At 45.1% G+C, this 23,730-nt stretch overlaps 1 protein-coding gene across 1 annotated transcript in view; it reads left to right on the top strand.

Moving 5' to 3' along the window:
* The window catches only part of NDUFV1 (NADH:ubiquinone oxidoreductase core subunit V1), a 40,787-nt gene extending 17,087 nt beyond the window's left edge, over positions 1–23,700 (top strand). Inside the window, exons 4-11 of the mRNA XM_082266744.1 lie at positions 1,829–1,999; positions 6,286–6,469; positions 8,246–8,435; positions 10,530–10,742; positions 14,097–14,263; positions 14,351–14,432; positions 16,138–16,283; positions 23,506–23,700. Of these exons, the coding sequence (XP_082122870.1) occupies positions 1,829–1,999; positions 6,286–6,469; positions 8,246–8,435; positions 10,530–10,742; positions 14,097–14,263; positions 14,351–14,432; positions 16,138–16,283; positions 23,506–23,589 (1,237 nt within the window). The 3' untranslated portion in view covers positions 23,590–23,700. The remainder of the gene's footprint in view (positions 1–1,828; positions 2,000–6,285; positions 6,470–8,245; positions 8,436–10,529; positions 10,743–14,096; positions 14,264–14,350; positions 14,433–16,137; positions 16,284–23,505) is intronic.
* The last annotated feature ends 30 nt before the right edge of the window (positions 23,701–23,730 follow it).

The following is a 23,730-nucleotide window of genomic DNA, read 5'->3' as shown; positions in this document are numbered from 1 at the left end:
GCCTTTCAGGATTTTTTGCATGCTATAGCCGCCAGCAGTAATCATTGCGTTCTGCTGACAAGGAAGGCTCCCCACCAGCAGAAAAACATTGCGCTGTGGGAGAAATTCCCCCATTAACACTGACTGATTGCAGGAAAGAAAATCGCATCATTTATGACTTGTAAAGTCAGAAGGTTTTTTTTTATCTTAATGCATTAAGATAAAAACCTTCTGTGTGCAGCAGCCCCCCTAATACTTACCTGAGCCCCTTCTCTATTCAGCGGTGTGCACGAGTGCCTCAGCTGTCCGGGACTCTCTCTCCTGATTGGCTGAGACACAGCAGTGGCGCCATTGGCTCCTGCTGCTGTCTATCAAACTCAGGAGAGAGAGGGGCTGGGCCGAATGGCAGCTCCATGTCTAAATGGATACATGGAGCTGCAGCTCGGCTCAGGTGCCCCCATAGCAAGCTGCTTGCTGTGGGGGGGGGGGAGACACACAGCAGGAGGGAGAGGCCAGAAGAGCTGAAGAGGGACCTGAGAAGAAGAGGACCCAGGCTGACCAGTGCAATATTACTGCACAGAGTAGGTAAGTATAACATGATTGTTATTTTAATAGAAAAAAAAAAAGAGACATTACAATCACTTTAACAGTGAGGTGAGTTTGTATGCACTGAATGGTTAGTCATGCAGTGTATTATTGTATTATATGTTATCCAGATATTTTTGTGGATAGTATAGGTAAGGATTTGAACCTCTCTCAGGTTTGTATTGCCGCCTGTGTCACCATTAGATACATTCACCCCCCTCTATTTTTCCAGTTGATTATCATTGCCGATACAGAAAGTAATGGGACATCCAAAATTGTATAGTTGTCACCAGAACAAGAGGTGAGAGTAAATCCTCCAATGGAGCCATCTTTACTGGTGACCAACTGTCTAAGAGGGCAATTCTTTCACTTCTTCCTGTGTTTCCAAGACAGGTGCCCCCATAGTAAGCAGTTTGCTATGGGGGGCACGCCTGAGACCCTGCAGTGGCGCCATTGGCTCCCACTGCTGTCTATCAAACTCAGCCAATCAGGAGAGAGAGAGGGGGCGGGGCCGAACGGCAGCTCTGTGTCTGAATGGATACACGGATCTGCAGCTCGGCTCAGGTGCCCCCCTAGCAAGATGCTTGCTGTGGGGGCACTCAACAGGAGGGAGGGGCCAGAATATCCAAAGAGGGACCCGAGAAGAAGAGGACCCGGGCTGCCCTGTGCAAAATTACTGCACAGAGTAGGTAAGTAATAACATGGTTGTTATTTTAATAGAAAAAAATAGGAAAATGTCCCCATTTTTACACAGACAGCAGAAAAAAAACTTGCAGGTTTTTAACCCTTGTCTGCTCTAACCAAAACAAATGTTTTTGCTATAAATACATTTTAAATTTGCTAGAAAGATAGTTTCGCTCTATACTCTGTAAAGACTTTGGAATAATGTGAAAGTAAAGTTAAGGAATGAAAGACGCCCCTCCATGACACCCTACATTAATAGTATCCTCCTCAGTCTTCTGGGTTGAGTAACACTGGACTGCACTTCATTTAGCCATGGAGACTGAGGACCTCTTGTGGTGGAAACGAAGTACTGTGTGGACAGAAAGTTTTAAACATTTTCTAAAGTTGGGTTATTATTATTATACAGGATTTATATAGCGCCAACAGTTTGCGTAGAGCTTTACAATGTGGGGAAGACAATAGAGTTACAATACAATTCAATACAGGAGGAATCAGAGGTCCCTGCTCGTTAGAGCTTACAATCTAGAGTTCTAATTATAATTGCAGTCTCATTTCTACCTTTCCTTCTTTCCACTTGTAGGTTAAAAGGAGCGCAGAGCCGCGGTGACTGGTACAAGACCAAGGAAATTCTGCTGAAAGGGGTGGATTGGATAATCGGAGAGATAAAGTCTTCAGGACTGAGAGGAAGAGGAGGAGCTGGCTTCCCCACTGGGCTCAAATGGAGCTTCATGAACAAGCCATCTGATGAAAGGTAAGGCGGTCTGTAATGTGTGGATGAATCAGTAAAGGGGTTTTTTGGAGGCCAGTAAGTTTCAATGCTGTGTGAGAAATCAGGGGCAAATTAAAATGGCATTACCAGTCCCTGCACTACCACCCTATCTGTAACTGCTGGGATGATTGTGTTTTAAATACTGAAGTTTTATTTAGTGTAAAAGGATGAGTAGGGGGAAGTAACCTTCATTTCCTTCTTCAGTGGAAAGGTATAAGAATGACCATTACATTACACCTGTATGGAGAGAAACATGAAGTCGACCTTACTGAACTCCTTCTGTACATCCTTAGTCACCTGGCTGGCTCTGCTTTAAAGGGCTCAGACTTGCACATGGCAGCCTGCGGTGGATCGCTATTCTGAGGTGTTTAATAGGTGGTGAGAATGCGATAAGGCGCTTGTTCACCACCAGGTTTAACCCTTAAAAGGCTAAACCACCACGCAGCATTGAAATTTTAAAGGGTTGCATTTGGCAGCTGTACCACCAAATGCGATGTGTGTATTGCCCTGAGTAGCTGCATGCCCTTCTTTAGGTAGGCAGTCGGGGAAGGAGGGGTTGTTGGGGGGGGGGGGTGGTGTTGCTTAAACCACGGCTCAATCACCTGATTTTACTGCCTCCTGGCTGCCAGTGTGAATGAGCAATAAGAGTTTGTCATGAAACAAAGTCAAAACAGATTGTGTACTACTTCTAGGTCAGGGATACAAAAAGTTTTGAAGCTTTTAGATCACTATGGAGGCCAAACAAATATAGCACTTTTAAGAGGTGAGACTAATAATTGGCAAAAGTGCTCACTCGGTGCAGGCCATTAAAGCCAAACTCCACCTTTTACTTTCTATTTTGCTTTGGGTAAAGCTGGTTCAGGTTAGTGCCTGTGTCAGTTTTTCGATTGCCCTCTTTGTTCACTGTTACATTAACCACATCCCACCCGCCCTATAGCAGAATGAAGGCGGGATTGTGGTTGTATTATCCTGACCGGACGTCATATGACGGCGGCAGGATAATACAGCTCTGCGCACCCCCCGGGGGCGCGCAGAGCAGCGATCGGTGATGCGAGGTGTCAGCCTGACACCCTGCATTTCCGATCTCGGTAAAGACGTAGGCTCTTTACCATGTGACCAGCTGTGTCCAATCACGGCTGGTCACATAGTAAACAGGAACAGCCGTTGATCGGCTTTCCTTAGTTCGTAGTAAAGGAGTGCCGATCGGCGGCTCCCCTGACAGGGGGGGGGGTTGGCACTGGTAATCAGATCATTGATTACCAGTGCAAACCCTCGGGGGGGGTGCCACTAGAACCACCAGGGATGCCCACCCATGACCCCAGGAATGCCCACTATGGCCACCAGGGATGGCAATCAGGGCTCAGGGAGCCCCCCATTGCCCTCTCCCCATCAGTGCTGCCCGCCAGTGCCCTCCTTATCAGTGTCGCCCACCAGTGCCCATTATTGCCCACCAGTGCCGCCTATCAGAGCCCATTAGTGCCCATCAGTGCTGCCCGTCAGTGCCCACCAGTGCCGCCTATCAGTGCCCATCAGTGCCACCTATCAGTGCCCATCAATGCCGCCTATCAGTGCCCACCAATGCTGCAAATCAGTGCTACATATCAGTGCCACATATCAGTGCCTCCTCATCAGTGCCTGTCAGTGCAGTCTCATCAGTGCTCATCAGTGCAGGAAAAAACTTATTTATTTACAAAATTGTATAACATAAACAAAAAAAACTTTTTTTTTCTTCAAACTTTTCGGTCTTTTTTTATTTGTTTAGCAAAAAGGAAAAAACCCAGAGGTGATCAAATACCACCAAAAGAAAGCTCTATTTGTGGGGGGAAAATAACATAAATTTGGTTTAGGTACAGTGTTGCATGACCGCGCAATTGTCATTCAAAATGCAACAGCGCTAAAAGGGGAAAATTTGCCTGGGCAGGAAGGGGGTTAAAGTGCCCGGTATTGAAGTGGTTAAAGCGGAACTGAACTCTGCTATTTTTTTTCAGCCAGGAAAACTGCTATCTTAACTTCTGTTTGATCTGCAACTGCCATGATGCTGCACATGTGATTAGTTATGACACCAGCCATTAAATTCATGACAGTTTGGTTGAGATTGAGAACACAAGCACTTTGCCAGTTAAGCCCCGTACACACGTTCAGATAATCGGACGACTTATCGTTCGCATTTTGTTGCATGATGCTAACATCGAATTCAACAATGCGTACAAACCGTATGATTTTTGTCGTACAATTCAGGAAAAGCTTCCTGGTTGCTTGGCTACGTATCAGATGGTGCAAAAAAAAAAAAAAAAAAACCAATAGCAGCCAGGCTTTTTCCGTGCTATTTTAGTGTTTCTGATCATGCGTGGTCTTTGTCGATCGATCTAGCGGACGCATACTGTACTGATTAAACGATTGTCGTTCGCGGGGCTATCGTATGACAGAAGTTTTCCTGTTTGTCCCTTCGGATTTTGTTGGATGAACTGTCGTAATCGGCTGTCGAAAGCTGTGTACTAACGATCAGATTATCGTGCGATCAGGTTGAAAGCGAGTTTTATCGTACGATTATCGGAACGTGTGTACGGGGCATTAGCAATCCCAGCATTCCAGGAATGTAACTGTTTGAAACTGTTAAAACATTAGGTTTAGTTCCGCTTTAAGATAAAATGATATATTATAAAGGAAGCAGGGTAGCAGCAATAAGTGTAGAACACCTGCCATGACCTTTGAGGGTATTTTGGGGTTTGCAAACATGTTCTGAGTTGCTGAATGACATATGAAGCTAAGTAAACTCTTGCAAGGACTTTCTCAGCGTAGAAAGCATCAGTGGCCAGTACAGCATTTTTATTGGTAAAAGGAATAGTGGGAGGGGGTAGGCAGATGGCTCCCTTTTCAGGGGCATAACTAGAACCTTCAGAGCCCTTGTGCAAGAAACCTTGAAGGCCCCCCCAAGACCCCCCCATTGGTCCCGCAGCCCTCCTTACTGAACTGTTCTGCTGTGGGCCCTCTTCCTACTGTCTTGGGGGCACCCCCACAGTGGCAGAAAGCAAGCGGTATGTCACCAGCATACCAGGGAATTCCATATGAGGGTCCAATGCAGTGGCAGAACTACCAGGGTTGCAAAGGTTGCACTTTTGACTAGGCCCTGGCCTTCTGCCACTGCAGGGTCCCCAGCCTCCTCTTGCTGTCTTGCCCCTGCTATTGACAGCGCTGGTCTGGCATCTCTATGCCAGTGGTGCCAGTCTATTAGGACCCAGTGTTGGTTACATTATGGAGCTGATAGGTGCATGCGGGGGGAGAGCTTGCACTATTGGTTGTAGACAGCTGAGCCTCTCGCCGGTCTGCATAGCCTACTTTGTTGACATGCCAATCGGGATGTGATCCAGGTGATGCTCCCAGTTGGATTTACTAAACACAGTATTTATTAGCATCAAGCGTACAATCACATATATATCAATCATATGTTCAGCATCCATGTGGGCTCCATACCAGTAAGGTGTGGGCTCTGATCAGTAAAACCACTTTTTATTAGATTCCACTGGGAGCATCACCTGGATCGCATCCCGATCAGAATGTCAACAGAGAAGGCTTTGTAGTGTAACCACTGATAGACAGCCTGTGGAAAGGCTCAGCTGTCTCCAACCAATTGTGCTGGCCCTCCTGCACATGTGCCCGTCAGCCCCATAAAGTAACCAGCACTGGGTCCTAATGCACTGCAGCCATAGAGACAGAGACCAGCGCTGTTCAATAGCAGGGACAGGACAGCAAGAGGAGGCTGGGAACAGCAATAATGGTTGAACCCCAGGACCCGGTCGCATACCTTTCTGATGCTGGTAGTTCTGCCATGGTTCACAGTGGGAGGATTCCCCCATCCACCTGGAATGCGTAGATGGGGGAAATGGATCTTTTTTTTTATTTTCGTTCAATCTAAGGCCACATTTAGATTGGGCAGACCCCATCCAGGGATCTCTCCGCTTATCCCAGCTGAGCAGGTGGATGACAGGTCCAGTGCAGTGCGGACATGGACACAGCCCACTGTTCTCTGTAGGGCAGTCAGATGGAAATGGACCACCTGCCAGTTTCCATCCGTCTGTCATCTGATCCACTGGATGGATGGAGAATGGATCCTGAATGGTTCTTTTGATTAAATGGTTAAATTGATGAATGGTTCTTTTGTTTAAAGTATTTAAATTTTAGGCTGTCTTCTTGGGTGTCTTATGCTTTTATACTTATGATGTCTTCTCTTGACATTGTGAACGCAAATCTCCATCTCCTTCACATTTCAGGCCTAAGTATCTTGTAGTTAATGCTGACGAAGGAGAGCCAGGAACCTGCAAGGACCGTGAGATTATGCGGCATGACCCCCACAAGCTGGTGGAAGGTTGCCTGGTGGCTGGCCACAGTATGGGTGCACGAGCTGCTTACATTTACATCCGCGGAGAGTTCTACAATGAGGCATCCAACCTCCAGGTACTCACCTGTCCTTACAAGCCCTTTATATATCTTTGACCAATATTTCTGAAGTATGGACACTCTATGGTGTCTTTACAACTGTTAGCTGTTTATGCTGCATTGAAAAACTTATATCAAAGTGCTAATTGATGTCCTTTTTTCATAGTTGACACATACTGCCAAGAATAGTCCCAAGTTACATGTCAGTTATAAGGAGCCTAATAGAAACAGGAGAAAGGGGAAAAGAATGCTTAGAAATGGTAATCTGTATAGAAAAATGGTCACAGAGACCAGCCAAATGTTTGCAAACAGGACTGGAATGCTTTATCTTGGATTACATCATCTCACCAGTTCTGTGTTTTAGAGAATGTAACGGAACCACTGACCCACACTGTACTTGTGGTCTTCCGTCAGTATACGGCTTCCTTGCAGTCATGAACATATATCCCATATATCCTTCTCCTTTATTGAACAGTTTCACACTCAATTTATACACACATGAGCAAACCCCCCTCCTGACCAAATTACTACAAACAGGTCAGGGGTTGCCTGATTACATTATCTTATGCAGATTAAATTGTATACAGAAACCGAATTAACCTGAACGAATTATCTGGCCATCTGGACAGAACAGTGTGAGGTCATTAACATTTAACAATGGGACAGGCAGACTTAACACAATCCACACCCCAGCTCAATAGATAGACAATAGGAATAGGACAAGACTGTCAATGACAGTCTGTCCGTCTACTACATTGAAACACATGGAATACACATCTAGGTGTCAGACTCCATGGCAACAGGCCACAGGTCTTGCTGCTCTTTTAAACATATATAAATAGTCTGATTATATACTGAACAAAATTATAAATGCAACACTTATTTTTGCCCCCATTTTTTATAAGCTGAACTCAAAGATCTAAGAAAACCGGGATTCATCCGTGAAGAGAACACCTCTCCAAAGTGCCAGATGCCATTGAATGTGAGCATTTGCCCACTCAAGTCGGTTACGATGATGGAACTGCAGTCAGGTGGAGACCCTGATGAGGACGATGAGCATGCAGATGAGCTTCCCTGAGACGGTTTCTGACAGTTTGTGCAGAAATTCTTTGGTTATGCAAACCAATTGTTGCAGCAGCTGTCCAGGTGGCTGGTCTCAGACGATCTTGGAGGTGAAGATGCTGGATGTGGAGGTCCTGGGCTGGTGTGGTTACACGTGGTCTGCGGTTGTGAGGCCAGCTGGATTTACTGCCAAGTTCTCTGAAACGCCTTTGGAGACGGCTTATGGTAGAGAAATGAACATTCAATTCACGGGCAACAGCTCTGGTGGACATTCCTGCAGTCAGCATGCCCATTGCACGCTCCCTCAAAACTTGGGATATCTGTGGCATTGTGCTGTGTGATAAAACTGCACATTTTAGAGTGGCCTTTTATTGTGGTCAGCTTAAGGCACACCTGTGCAATAATCATGCTGTCTAATCAGCATATTGATATAACGCACCTGTGAGGTGGATGGATTATCTCGGCAAAGGAGAAGTGCTCACTAACACAGATTTGTGAACAATATTTGAGAGAAATAGGCCTTTTGTGTATATAGAAAAAGTCTTAGATTTTTGGCACTTTAGAGAGGTGTTCTCTGCAGGGATGAATCCCCGTTTTCTTAGACCTTTGAGTTCGGCTCATGAAAAATGGGGGCAAAAAACAAAAGTGTTTATTTTATAATTTTGTTCAGTGTATATTAGCATTATGTGAATGTGCTGTAGCTTCTAAACTCACTGTTCTGCATTGGAACAGGTGGCCGTCCGGGAGGCGTATGAGGCGGGACTTATCGGACGAAATGCTTGCGGCTCCGGGTATGACTTTGACGTGTTTGTGGTAAGAGGAGCCGGGGCATACATCTGCGGTGAAGAAACGGCGTTGATCGAGAGTATTGAAGGGAAGCAGGGGAAGCCCCGTCTCAAACCCCCATTTCCCGCTGATGTTGGTAAGAACTGATTTGCCTTTCATTACCATCTAGAAATTGTACATTTTGTTTGCATGTGCTGTGCAGAAGAACTAGCTGCTGTATACAGTGAGGTTCTTTCCAATAGAAGACACTCACAATGTAATGATGGAAAAGGACTTGGGGGTACTGGTAGACAACAAGCTTGGCAGTGGCATGCAATGCCAAGCCGTCGCAAGCAAAGCCAACAGAATACTGGGATGTATAAAAAAGGGGATTCACTCCAGAAATAAAGAGATTATTCTCCCACTCTACAAGACTCTGGTCCGGCCACATCTGGAGTATGCTGTCCAGTTCTGGGCACCGGTCCTCAGGAAGGATGTGCTGGAACTGGAGAAAGTCCAGAGAAGGGCAACAAAAATAATTAGGGGAATGGAGGACATCAGCTATGAGGAAAGACTACAAGCACTGAACCTATTCTCTCTGGAGAAGAGACGATTGAGGGGGGATATGATATCAATGTACAAATACTGTACTGGCGACCCGAGCATAAGGAACAAACTATTCAGAGAAAGGAGATACAATAAGACACGTGGCCACTCACTAAAACTAGAGGAAAGGCGGTTTAACCTTAAAGTGCGTAAGGGGTTCTTCACTGTAAGAGCGGTAAGGATGTGGAATTCTCTTCCACAAGCAGTCGTATCAGCAGGGAGCACTGATAGTTTCAAAAAACTATTAGATGGGCACCTTAGAGACCACAACATACAGGGGTATACAATGTACGGTTAAAAGCAAACACACACACACATCATAGGTTGGACTGGATGGACTTGTGTCTTTTTTCAACCTCACTAACTATGTAACTATGAATAATTATATAAATAGTGGAATGCTGAGAGACTGGCTGGTATATTCATTGTGGCAGCTCACCAAAAGAAAGTTCAAGTAGTCTGTCATTGGGATTTGAATGCACCTGTCATTTTGTATTAAAGCAGAGTCTCCCCCCCCCCCCCCCCTCCAAAAATTAAAAGTGAGCAGCTACACATACTGTAGCTGCTGACTTAATATTAGGACACTTACCTGTCCTGGAGTCCAGCGAGGTCGGCACTGCAGCCGATGTTTCCATCGGCTGTCGGGTGCTGCCGCTGTCATTGCTGGTAAGGGAACCCGGCAGTGAAGCCTTGCGGCTTCACGGCAGGTCCCTACTGCGCATGTGCGAAGCGCACTGCGCTTTCGGATTGGCTCAGCGACGGGGGAAGGATGAGGGGGCCAAACTTCCGAGTAACAGCGCTGCTGCGCCGTTTCCCGGAAGTGGGGAAGGGTACCTGTCAAAAACAGGTACCCCCTCCCCCTGAAAGGTGCCAAATGTGGCACCGGAGGGGGGGAGGAAGCAAATGAGAGGAAGTTCCACTTTTGGGTGGAACTCCGCTTTAAACAGTAGGCTACAGCGGAGTTGGGTAAAGAAGACGAAAGAGCAAGAGAGACCCCTGCGCTATCTAATAAGACGATATAAACCAAGTGATAGCTGCAGCTGCCTAGTCAGCCTTGCCAAAGCTGGGTGAAATGTAATAGAAATATAAATATGGAGCTGCGCTGATCAAATAAAAATGATATATCTTCAAAAAATACCATAAATATAAAAATGTGTATCAATCAACTGTAAAAATTCCAAAGATTAAATAGTAAAAAAGCTGTGCAAGACAAAAGTAACCAATACGTATGTGCAAATAAATAACGAATATTAAAAATTGATGTGCACTAGAAATATGTGATAAAAAAATCAGCGGTGAACAATAAATTCAAACAAGTAGCGGTGAGCACTCAATGGTGTAAGAAGTGAGTGAGAATAAGCTCCAGCAGTAAGGTAACAGCATGAAGTTAATCCACCAACAGTAATGAGGTAAATTCTGGATGTAATAGAGGAAATCCTGTCGTCTCCGGTTCAAGCAGAACAACATAGGGTAACAGAAGACTCCATATAGTGTAGTAATTTAAAATATATTTATTGGATAAAATAGTGTAACTCACATTTGAGTAGGGCAAAATCGGCAAAACATTGATGTTGTATCCTCCGAACTAGACACCTGGTGGTAGATGGGGGATAATAATTGTCTGGTCTCTCATTCTGCCTCATAGGAGTCTTTGGGTGTCCAACAACTGTTGCTAATGTGGAGACCGTTTCAGTGGCACCCACCATCTGCAGACGTGGAGGCTCCTGGTTCGCCAGCTTCGGCCGGGAAAGAAATTCGGGAACTAAACTGTTCAACATCTCCGGCCACGTCAACAATCCATGTACTGTGGAAGAGGAAATGTCCATACCACTGAAGGAGCTTATAGAAAGGCACGCAGGTACTGTATAGACTACACTGAAGTGGTCAGGTACAAGGTAGATGTGGGGCATTGGATAAAAAGTAAGTCTGTGCAGAAGAAGCAATGGCTTCTGGGTAAATGTTGTGTTTACGTGGCAGTCCATGAGTTGAAGCCTTATTCATTGAGTTATTAAAGCCTCATCATATCTTTTGCCGACTCAAATCGCCGCCGCACTTGCTTCCTGGGTTTTAGACCTGCAGGTTTGATGCAACCCTTCTTTTATTATACTGATAGTTTTGCATTTGTACACTTTGTTCTCCTAAACAAAACGTAGAAGCGGCAACTTATCCAAAGAAGAGAATAGCTGACTTACTCAACCAAATCTTGGACCTCCCTGGAGACTAAACTATATTTAGTTGTTGATGCAAATTTACTGTTTTTTTTTTTAATAAAGGTTTTGTAATTATACCCAGCCATTGTGATATACACACCCTTGCTAGTCAGATAAATCTGTTGGATCCTGGTTTAGGCTTACTGGTTCCTGGGTCATCTTCTAGCTCAGTGGTCCTCAACTCCGGTCCTCAGGGCCCACTAACAGGCCAGATTTTAAGTATTACCTTGGGGAGATGCAGACTAGAGTACTGCAATCACTGAGCAGCAAATTATATCACCTGGGATGTATTTCAGTTATCTTGCAAACCTGGCCTGTTAGTGGGCCCTGTAGGCCAGGGTTGAGGACCACTGGTCTAGCTCACTGGACAGAGGTGATGGTACTGACCTATTATACAACGAGGAGGCTAGAGATAGAGAGGTGACACAGAAAGCTGAACTACTGTACCAGTAAGATTTATTGCTGAATTAGGAACAAAGTATGTTGTGTTTTAGATGGAAATAGTGCTTTGCAGAGAATACATTGGTCAGATGTTAAAATTTAGCATTTATTGTGTATTGGGGGGGCTTGGCCTACATACCCAGGGCCTTTATATATACACTGCTCAAAAAAAAATTAAAGGAACACTTTTTAATCGGAGTACAGCAGCAAGTCAAAAAAACTCTTGGGATATTGAGATATCTGGTCAGTTAAGTAGCAGAGGGGGTTGTTAATCAGTTTCAGCCGCTTTGGTGTTAATTAAATTAACAGGTGCAGTAGATGGACCTAGTGCACTTGTTAATGATCAATGAGATGACCTCCAAAACAGGAATGGTTTTACAGGTGGAGGTCACTGACATTTCTTTTCCCTACTCCTCTTTTCTGGCTGTTTTTCACTAGTTTTGCATTTGGCTTGGGTCAGTGTCACTATGGTGAGGCCATACCTGGACCCTATAGAGGTTGCACAGGCAGCCCAACTCCTCCAGGATGGCACATCAATACATGCCATTGCTAGAAGGTTTGCTGTGTCTCTCAGCACAGTCTCAAGAGCATGGAGGAGATTCTAGGAGACAGGCAGTTACTCTAGGAGAGCTGGACAGGGCCATAGAAGGTCCTTAACCCATCAGCAGGACCGGTATCTGCTCCTTTGTGCAAGGAGGAACAGGATGAGCACTGCCAGAGCCTTACAAAAAGACCTCCAGCAGGCCACTGGTGTGAATGTCTCTGACCAAACAGTCAGAAACATACTTCAGGATGGTGGCCTGAGGGCCCGACCTCCTCTAGTGGGCCCTGTGCTCACTGCCTGGCACCGTGGAGCTCGATTGGCATTTGTCATTAAACACCAGAATTGGCAGGTCCACCACTGGCGCCCTGTGCCTTTCACAGAGGACAGCAGGTTCACCCTGAGCACATGTGACAGACATGAAAGGGTCTGGAGAAGCTGTGGAGAAAGTCATACTGCCTGTAACATTCAGCACAACTGGTTTTGTGGTGGGCCAGTGATGGTCTATGGAGGCAAATCCATGGAAGGATACACAGACTTCTACAGGCTAGACAATGGCACCCTGACTGGCATTAGGTATCAGGATAAAATCTTTGGACCCATTGTCAGACCCTACGCTGGTGCAGTGGGTCCTGGGTTTCTCCTGGTGCACGACCATGTCCGGCCTTATGTAGCGAGAGTATGCAGCCAGTTCCTGGAGAATGAGGGAATTGATACCATTGAATGGCCCCCACACTCGACTGACATAAATCCAATAGCACACCTCTGGGACATTATGTTTTGGTCCATCCGACGCCCCCAGGTTGCACCTCAGTCTGTTCAGAAGATCTGTGATGCCCTGGTCCAAATCTGGGAGGAAATACCACAGGACACTATCCGTGGTCTCATGCATATAAGCACGTGGGGGCCAAACAAACTACAGAGTATTATTTTGAGTTGCTGCAATGAAATTTCAGCAAAATGGACTGCCTGCTGCATTGTTTTTCACTTTGATTTTTGGGGTGTCTTTGAGTTCAGCCCTCTGTAAGCTGATAATTTTCATTTCCATCAAACAATGTGCCATCTTTTCATTCATAACACATTACCCAGTCCATATCTTTATAAATATCCAGCATGATATCTTTCCCCATTCTGATCTGATGTGTTTTCAAAGTGTTCCTTAAATGTTTTTGAGCAATGTACTAATCCAACTTTGTACACCTTAGTCTGTGTTCTGCAAACCAACATGGTTAAAGATAACCAGGTTTTTCTGAGCCTCCCTGATCATCTGATTGGCCAGGCCCCTCAAACACCCTTGTACAGTCTCTCTGAGGATATAACTTACTCAGTCACATACTGTACATACATATAAAGCAAGCACATAGCTGTGAAGAAAAAATAAATTCTTACCTTTCCTGTTGCCCATGCCACTTAAATCTGCGTTTTGCTTGACGTCTGCTGGGAAACTGACACTTCCAGGAATGTTGATCTCCTGGGTTCACCACAGCTTATCTTGCTGATCTCCATGTCATTACTGCATCCTATGGTGGCATGGAGATCAGCAGAGGAAACCAGTGAGAACAACAGGGGACCAAAGAGAACAGCATTCCCTAAACTGGGCTGTTTTCTCAGTGGACTTCTGGGTATAATTTTTCAGCGATGGAGTGGATTTTAGGAACACGGGCAGTGGAAAAGAGAAGTAGTGTTCTGTTTCTTCTTTACAGGTATGTGCTTGCATTATACATATGCGACTTTCGCATTTGTAGAAAATTGTAGGCTGCTATTAACTCCTTGATCATTTTGGATAAAACTATTCATGCAACTCCTGCGGTCTCCTGGAAACCTTCAGTTCTAAGCAAGGAAGCTTATTCAAGTTAGATTAAGAAGAGGCTGTGGTCCTGGCTGAAGGCATTCTCATAGCCTTGCTCACCCAAGGGAACCCCAGTGATTCCAACAGAGATGGCTTGTCATGTCTCCTTGGGCTGTGTTGCCTCAGTCATCCTGATATTTCTGGTGACTTCTGTCTCTCTTGTTCTTGTAGGTGGTGTCATTGGTGGCTGGGACAATCTGCTGGGTGTCATTCCTGGAGGTTCCTCCACTCCGATCATCCCTCGCTCTGTATGTGATAATGTCCTCATGGACTTTGATGCTCTTATTCAGGCCCAGACTGGTCTTGGCACTGCTGCACTTATTGTCATGGATAAATCGGTGAGTACAGTTGTCTTATGAGTCCTATACGATTGTTGGTATGACCTGAAAATGCCCTTCTCCTCTGACTCCATTCTTCCATTGCAGACAGACATCGTACGCGCTATTGCCCGTCTTATAGAATTCTATAAGCACGAGAGCTGTGGTCAGTGCACACCATGCAGGGAAGGTATGTTATATTCCTAGAAAGGCAAGTGTTCTGACTTCTATATCAATGTATTAGTCTTTAGGCCCAAACTCATTTATCTGGCCCAGAGGAATTTATGCTATGTAATCACACTAAACTAAAGCGAACCCAAAATTTACTCAATTTAGTGCTAATATCACATGAAGTGTTTTTTGCACCGAAATTCAATGTGCGCAGAAAAGAAAAAGGCAAGCAATCTGAATTAGGTTCTTACTGAAGCTCTGCCTGCTGCATACATTTGAGGGTCCTTAAAGTGTAACTCCACTTTTGTTGGGGGAAAAACAACATTCCCCTCTGGGTGATCTATGTACATTACAGGGATTTTAACCACTTAAGCCCCGGAAGATTTTACCCCCTTCCTGACCAGGGTTTTTTTTGCAATTTTTTACTGCGTGACTTTAACGGACAATTGCGCAGTCGTTCGGTGCTGTACCTAAACGAATTTGACGTCCTTTTTTTCCCACAAACAGAGCTTTCTTTTGGTGGTATTTGATCACCTGTGCGATTTTTACTTTTTGCGCTATAAACAAAAAAAGAGTGTAAATTTTGCGAAAACAACAATATTTTTCACATTTTTTTTATATGAAATTCCCCCCCAAAAAAATGTAAAAATCAAAAATGTATAACATTTTTGGCCAATTTGTTTTCTGCTACATATGTTTGGTAAAAAAAAAAAATCGCAAAAAGCGTATTTTGATTGGTTTGCGCAAAAGTTATCGCGTTTACTAACAAAGGGAAAGATTTTTGTCATTTTTGGTGTTTTTTTTTTTTTAACGAGTAATGGCGGCGATCTGCGATTTTTTTTTTTTTTTTTTTTTTTTTTTGCGGTACTGTGACATTGCGGCGGACAGATCGGACCCTTTACTGACACTTTTGGGGTTACTAGTGACATTTCTACAGTAATCAGTGCTATACATATGCACTGTTACTGTAAAATGACACTGGCAGGGAAGGGGTTAACTGTATTGGCGAGGGAGGGGTTAAGTGTGTCCTAGGGGCGTGTTTCTAACTGTGATGGGACATGGCTACTAGTGTAAGAACAGAGATCAACGGTCCTACATAGTATCTCCATTTTTACACAGGGGAGAATGACAGGCGGCTTGTTTACATTAGCCGCCTGCCAAATTTCCCTGCAGATTTTCTTATCGTGTGTACGGGCCTTTAGTGTAGACTTCTGGGAAAATTAGTGAGCCAATCACACAAGCAGGAAATTATTTTTCCTGGGGAGCATTCTGTGTACAGAACACATCCAGGTAGCCATATTGCATTGCATTTTCAGAAAATTACAGCGGCTGCAGATTGAAAAGGAAAGAGAATTTTTAACACCATTCAATTACAATATGACTTGTGTCGCAATTGTATACGCTATATTATTTTATTCTTTATTTGCAATTTTTTTTTTCCCCCCACGAAAGTGAAGTTACCCTTTAAAGATATCGGTGTGGTAATTCTGCCAGAAAATACTTATTTTTGGATAATATAATATTAAATCCTAATTATTGGATCCTCGCATGGTTAGGCCAACCCCAATCCCCCTTCCCAGTATCACAGCGTTTCTTCTGAAAGTACAAAAATGTTCAAAGTTCAGCCCTGAAAGTTGCTGCAGAGTAAACTTGCTCCATTGCAGCACTTTGTGTTGTCCTTTATTTTTTACAGAGGTTTTTTTTTTTTTTTTGATCTTCCACAGGGGTTGACTGGATGAACAAAATGATGTGGAGGATGTGCCAAGGAAACGCCCAGGAGGCAGAGATAGACATGTTATGGGAGATCAGCAAGCAAATAGAGGGTCACACAATCTGTGCTTTAGGAGACGGCGCGGCTTGGCCTGTGCAGGTAAATATTTCCCATAGTGCAGCAGAACTTCTGTTGTTGGACTTCTACTTGGAGGAGGAGGGAGATGTTGTATTCAGGTCTTCTAATACAGCAAGGGTTTTTGTATTTTGGAAGTTGCATATTTAAGACCTGTGCTACATAAATTACCTGCAGTCATATTAAACTCACTTTAAGCACCATCAGCAGCTGATTTTATCACTTATTGTATATGCAGCTTTATCTTTTAACCACTTTACCACCGGAGGATTTTGCTGTCTTACGTCCAGGCCACTTTTTTGCGATTCGGCACTGTGCGACTTTAACTGACAATTGCGCGGTCATGCAACGCCGTATCCAAACGAAATTTCTCTAGCGCTCATTGACAGACGTAGTCCTCGGTGATACACCACCTTCGGGTTATGTTGCCTCCACAGGAGCAGGACTAGACAGGAAATTAAAAAGCTCTGGCCACACCCCAGGGGCAGTCCCAGAGGGTATATCCTCTCTCTCTCTGCCTCAGCAAATCAGTTATTTTCTGTCTAGTTAGGAGTAAGGACCTAGATACCTTGCTGGGATCTTAGGTCCTGGCAAGAATTTTTTCTTAAAGGATTTTTTTAGACAGCTTTTTTTCTCCAGTGTTCCTGTGAGATCTTCAAGCAAGAAAGCTGAACTGGGCGACGGGCTGGATGTTGAGATCCGGTGGTCACCCCAGTTCAGCCTACGAGCGCGTGCAGGCCATAGCTCCGCGCTGGGTCGGCTGCGACAAAGTCCCATTAAAGGACTGTCCACGCGAGTTAAACGTCTCGCTGAAACGCCAAAGACCATGAGTCACGGCGTCCGTATCGGTCGACAGCCCTCCCGCCCCGGTGGAGAGGGGTACTGTCAGGAGTTGGTGCCCGCCTGGTTCCGGTATGGTGAGTAGTATGTTTCCCCTTTCCCCCTGACGGGTTTTGTGGTGAACGCGGGCCCCTCTCTGTATGGTAAGATAGAGTCCCTTTCTATCCTACAACATGACACAGATCCTCCTACTTTGAGTGTGATTTTATGTGTGCAAAAAGCCAGGAGGCTTGGTTTGGGAGCTAACAATCTAATTGTATACATGTTTTAAAGATGTAATCTGTGGCATTCTGGGAATCTTATGGATTAAGTATAAGCTACCTACCAGTCAGAAGCCACGGACATGTAGACTGCCTTCCTAATCAGATCTCCAGCTATTAGCAGGCCTCCCGAACGGCCATGCGGTCCGCCAGGGCCGGTACCGCCAACCACGCCATATCCCCATGCAGTGAGAGTGTTGTGTGCCCTGCAGCACACCGCTATTCAGTACGGGCCGCCGCCATTTTTTTTGCTGGATCGCACGAGCCGCCATTTTGGCGTAGCCTCGTGTCTCCAGCATGGGGGCGGCCATGTTTGAGGTGATCCAAACACCTCGTGGAGCTTGGGGGAGGCGCCGGAAGGCGTACAGAGGGGCGGAGCCGCCTCCTTTCTTCCTGGGCAGCCAGCCAAAAGACTTCCTGTTTGTTAAGACAGCGCTGTAACCTGTTGCAGTTAAACTCTGAGCATCAAGTGGTGAGCCTGGGGGTCTATGTCTCTCTCTCTCTCTCGATCGATAGGGATCCCTAGCAGGTAACACTAAGGGGCTTTTGTGGCGCTGGGGGTCGGAAAAAAAAAAAAAAAAAAAGAAAGTTTTATTTTTGAATTATATTTTCCAGGAAGTAACTGGAGTTATCATGGACCCTGCCACACATATTCCCCCACCTGTTTCCCTCGAGGGGGCCACGAGACCCGCCGGTGCACAGAGTATAGAGTCATTTACAGCAATTTTGCAGTCTATGGTGGCTCGGGTGGAGGCGGCCTGTCAGGGACGGGGGTCAAGGAAGCGACCCCCGCCTACCCCTATACCATCTGACACCTCTGACTCAGATTCAGAGGTGGTCACGGCAGTTGCAGGTTCCTCTGCAAGGGCTGTTATCCCAGGTAAAGCCCCCTCAGACAGTGAGGAGGACGCTTCTTCTCCTGCTATTATTCAGGAAGAAGCATTGGTGGATGCACTAGTTGTGGCAGTGCAGGAAACCTTAAAACTTGAGGCTTTACCGGCAGAGGCAACTGAAACAGAGATTCCCTTTGGTACTAATAAGCCCATCAAGACGATGAAGGCTTTTCCTGTACCTAAATGTTTCGGTAATCAGATTAAAGGAGAATGGGAGCATTCTAAACGTACCTTTACTATTTCCAAGCGTATTGCTAGACGCTATCCGTTTGAGGAATCCATCATTAAGAAATGGACGGTACCACCAGTCGTGGATCCGCCTATTTCCAGGCTGAATAAAGCCACGGTTATTCCAGTGGAGGACACTTCGTCCTTTAAGGATCCGGTGGATCGAAAGATGGAAGCAGAGTCCTGCACCATCTTCTCTCTGATAGGGTCAGCTTTTAGACCAGTAATTGTTATTGGTCTAGTTTCCCAGACACTTACGGAATGGGCGAAAATGGTACGCCAAGATCTTAGGGGAAAAGATATTCCCCAGGAGACATCTGATTTGATGGAACAGATTATACAAGGGCTACAGTTTATCTGTGACGCAGCCTTGGACACTACTCCCTTATTAGGGCATGAATCTAAGTTAGCAGTGATCCTCAGACGTGTGCTGTGGTTAAAATGCTGGTCAGCTGACCTAGGTTCCAAGAAGACCTTGACAAATCTCCCCTTTCAGGGGAATCGTCTATTTGGGGCCAACCTAGATGAAATCATTAAGGATGCCACTGGGGGCAAGAGCACTTTTTTGCCACAGGCTGCTAAAGCTAAGGGACCTCGCAACAAGCGAGGACCTTTCTTTACCGCCCATAAAGGGCGCCCGGCTGGTACTAGCGGGAAAGGCAAGACTCCTCCAGGAGGGTTCAAGAAGGGCTGGTCGGACAAGCAAAGGACCAACCCAGCCAAACCCGAAGCAAAGGAGTACACAGCCTGAAGGTGCGCCCCCACTCGGTTTCAGGGTGGGGGGACGTTTTCACCGGTATTCAGGACATTAGATCGAGCATCAACCACTACTACCGGTGCGATTCTTCCCTTCCAACATTTAAGTACTACAGGAAGCGGTAATTACCGTTCCCTGAATAGATCTTTTCCTTTACCTTTTCCCAAGATTAGTCCCGATACCTCACAGGAATCGGATCTGGTTGACCAGATAGGCCAAGTAGCCTCTAGTCGGGTGACTTCGGTCCCTGAGGTTCAACCAGAAAAGATCACCTTTCCTGATAACTATCAGGTATCTGATAAATGTGTGGGAACAGAAAACGACCAGACTTTCTCGGATGGTCGGGGCCAAATACCTCTAGGGACGCCTGGTTCAGACCCAATCAGCGCCAGTGGTCCTAGAAATTCTAGGCTGGCCTCCTCAAGCCGGCCTGGCCGACTTGGACATGTTAGTCGTAGACGTTCCGTGGGAACTTCGTCTCAGGGAGTGTCTGTGGTCTCAAGGACCAATTTACCATCATGCTTTGCAGTCGCTGGGTTTAATGGCCTGGCCATTGAGACCCAAGTACTGAAGGACAGAGGTTTGTCAGCTTCAGTCATTCCTACCCTTATTAAAGCAAGGAAAGCGACTTCCAGCAAAGTTTATTATCACACATGGAAAACTTATATTGCGTGGTGCGAATCTTTAGGATTTCCTCCATGTACCTATTCGGTGTCTCGAATATTGGCCTTTTTGCAACAAGGGGTTGAGCAGAAGCTAGCCTTGAGCACCATCAAGGGTCAAGTTTCAGCATTAGCAATCTTCTTTCAGAAGCCTTTAGCTACCAAATCCTTGGTGCGGAATTTCATCCAGGGGGTGCGGCACCTGGCTCCTCCAGTCCGCGCGCCCTTACCGCCTTGGGATCTTAATTTGGTTTTGTCGGTTCTACAGAAACCTCCTTTTGAAAACATCAGGGAGATTCCCTTGCTTACTTTATCCCAGAAAGTGGCCTTCTTGGTGGCTATTACTTCTGCTCAGAAGTGTCAGAACTGGCTGCATTATCATGCCAGTCCCCATACCTAGTGATTCATAGGGATAAGGTAGTACTTCATCCTAAGCCATCTTTTCTTCCCAAGGTGGTTTCAGATTTTCATCTGAATGAAGATATTGTACTACCTTCCTTGTGTCCTCAGCCCAAGCATCATCGGGAACATGCGTTGCATTCCTTAGATGTGGTTCGGGCAATCAGGGTATACCTGAAAGCTACGGAATCATTCCGTAAGACGGATTCACTTTTTGTGATCACGGATGGCCCCAGAAAGGGTTTGCCTGCATCTGCCGCGACCATTGCCAAATGGATTAGACAAACGGTGGTACAGGCTTATTCTATTAAGGGTCAGAGTCCTCCGTTCCCTGTTAGGGCGCACTCCACTCGAGCGCTCAGTACTTCCTGAGCCTTTCGCCATCAGGCGTCAGTGGTCCAGGTATGTAAGGCGGCCACCTGGTCGTCAGTACATACCTTTACAAAATTCTATAAAATTGATGTGACGGCATCGGCGGATGCCTCATTTGGCCGCAAGGTTTTGCAGGCCGCAATTTGAGGAGACCGGTGGTCTACCTCGAGGGTTTTTTTCTGTTTGAAAAAAAAAAAAAAAAAATTGTTTTCTCTTTTTTTGTTGAGTCTCATCATTAAGGATGAGCATTGTAAACTTCTAGTTGGCACCGGTTGGGCCTTCTAGATTGGGATTTGATTTCCATTTTCCCACCCCTCAGTTGTGATACTGCTCTGGGACGTCCCGAAGGTGGTGTATCACCGAGGACTACGTCTGTCAATTAGCGCTAGAGAAAAATGGATTTTTGTAAAATCTTACCGTAAAATCCTTTTCTCTTAGCTCATTGACAGACGTAGTCCCCGCCCCTCTGTTTTTTTGAGTTGGGTTAAAATCTCTAAAGACTGCTTTTTCACATAACTGATTTGCTGAGGCAGAGAGAGAGAGGATATACCCTCTGGGACTGCCCCTGGGGTGTGGCCAGAGCTTTTTAATTTCCTGTCTAGTCCTGCTCCTGTGGAGGCAACATAACCCGAAGGTGGTGTATCACCGAGGACTACGTCTGTCAATGAGCTAAGAGAAAAGGATTTTACGGTAAGATTTTACAAAAATCCATTTTTACGTCCTTTTTTTTTCCCACAAACAGAGCTTTCTTTTGGTGGTATTTGATCACCTGTGCGATTTTCATTTTTTGCGATATTAATTACAAAATGCGACAATTTTGAAAAAATAACAATATTTTTCTACTTTGACAGTTAAAAAATATCCAATATATTCAATTTTTGTCATATATTTAGGCCAAAATGTATTTAGCTACATGTCTTTGACAAAAAAATTCTCAATGAGCGTATTTTTAACCGCTTTATGACCGGAAGGTTTTACCCCCTTCCTGACCAAGGCCTATTTTGCGATTCGGCACTGCGTGACTTTAACGGACAATTGCGCAGTCATGCAACGCCGTACCCAAACGAAATTTACGTCCTTTTTTTCCCACAAACAGAGATTTCTTTTGATGGTATTTGATCACCTGTGCGATTTTTACTTTTTGCGCTATAAGCAAAAAAGAGCAAACATTTTGAAAAAATAATATTTTTAAAATTTTTTTTTATATGAAATTCCCCCCAAAAAAATGTAAAAATCTAAATTTTTTAACATTTTCGGCCAATTTGTTTTATGCTACATATGTTTGGTAAAAAAAAAAATCGCAAAAAGCGTATTTTGATTGGTTTGCGCAAAAGTTATCGCGTTTACTAACAAAGGGAAAGATTTTTGTCATTTTTTTTTAACGCGTAATGGCGGCGATCTGCAATTTTTTTTTTTGCGGGACTGCGACATTGTGGCGGACAGATCGGACCCTTGACTGACATTTTTGGGGTTGCCAGTGACATTACTACAGTAATCAGTGCTATACATATGCACTGTTACTGTAAAATTACACTGGCAGTGAAGGGGTTAACTTTTTTTGAGAGGGAGGGGTGGTGTGTCCCCCTAGGGGCGTGATTCTAACTGTGATTGGCTGTGGCTTGAGGTGTAGGAACAATGATCAACAGTTCTACATAGTAGAACCGTATGATCACTATTCCTACACAGGGGAGAATGACAGGCGGCTTTACAGCCGCCTGCCTTTCTCCCGCTGTCACGGACGATTGCGAGTGCCCGGCGGACATCGGGTCCGCCAGGCACACGCACAGGGGGGGGGGGGGGGGGGGGGTTCCGTGACCGAGCGGGAGCGTGCCTCCGGCAGCGCGCGCTCACACAAAAAACCCTTACAGGCTAGCGACGTAGTCCTACCTCGCTCTGCCTGTGAGGGGCTGACTGCCGACGTAAATAGTCGTGCGGCAGTCGGCGAGTGGTTAAAGTCTGAAACAAATTAATCTCCTTCACATGTTAGAATTTGTGGCTGGAAATACCTTTTAGGCTCGATTCCTATCTATGCATGTTGCTTTCGAGCATTTCTGCAGTGCTTTCTGCATTTTTTGACCTCGATTTTACAAGCGATTTGCGTTTTTTAAATTTTTTTTGGAACGTTTTTGGGCAGATTTCAAAACGCAAATCGTGGTAAAAGCACACTAGATGCTTTTCTGCAGCTTCTCCATTGAAGTCTATTGAACCAAAAAAATCAGTTTTGTGTTTAAAAAGTCCCTGACCCTTTCCAAAAATGCAGAGGCACAAAAATACATTAATGTGAACGTGTTCCATAGGATCCCATGTTAAATAAATGTCCTGCATTTCTGCAAAAAGCATGAAAAAAAACAAAAAAAAAAAACGCTTTGGTGTAAATGGAGCCCAAAATAACTGAAAATGCTGCTTCCTACCCTCACTCTGCAGGGGTCCATTCTGGCAGAGCTGAGTAATGGCCACACCCTCAGAACAAGTGTCCTCACACAGACTTGTATTGCAAAGAGAGCGGATGTGTCTGACTAGCTTTGTTATAGAGAACTGATTGCACTAGGTCTTGTGTGTCTTACAGTGCACCGCCCTCATTATTGATTCTGTACAACTTTTCTAACAGGAAAATTGAGGTTTTAGTGTAATGTCTAATTCTTTGATTTTAGAGGGGTTTATCTTTTGACTTGTTTTTTTAGCTTCAAAGCAAAACTCGGCAGAGAGACTATTTGGTATCCACACAAAACACAGAATATTAGTTTTGGGTAGATTTTCCTTTTGGAATTTTGTCCTGATCTCTTCTCTGTATGGCTTGCTTATTGTTCTCTGTAACCGTCCCTTTCTTCTTTTTAGGGTTTGATTCGTCATTTCCGGCCAGAGCTGGAGGAGAGGATAAGACGGTTCCAGGCCGCCAATAGACAGCAGGCCAGCAACTGAGTGCACCCAGCTGCCATGACATAACCAGATCCACTTTATTTATCAGAGGAGAATGTTGGCTTTTACCTCTTGTGTTCATACGTATTAATAAACCTGAACTTTCTAAGCTGACCTGTCTTGTTGATGTTTTTGTAAATTAAG

Source organism: Pelophylax lessonae, assembly GCF_965119305.1.
Source record: "Pelophylax lessonae genome assembly, chromosome: 9".
Taxonomy (NCBI): domain Eukaryota; kingdom Metazoa; phylum Chordata; class Amphibia; order Anura; family Ranidae; genus Pelophylax; species Pelophylax lessonae.
The sequence above is the reverse complement of the archived record's forward strand: the minus strand, read 5'-3'. Positions and strand labels throughout refer to the sequence as shown.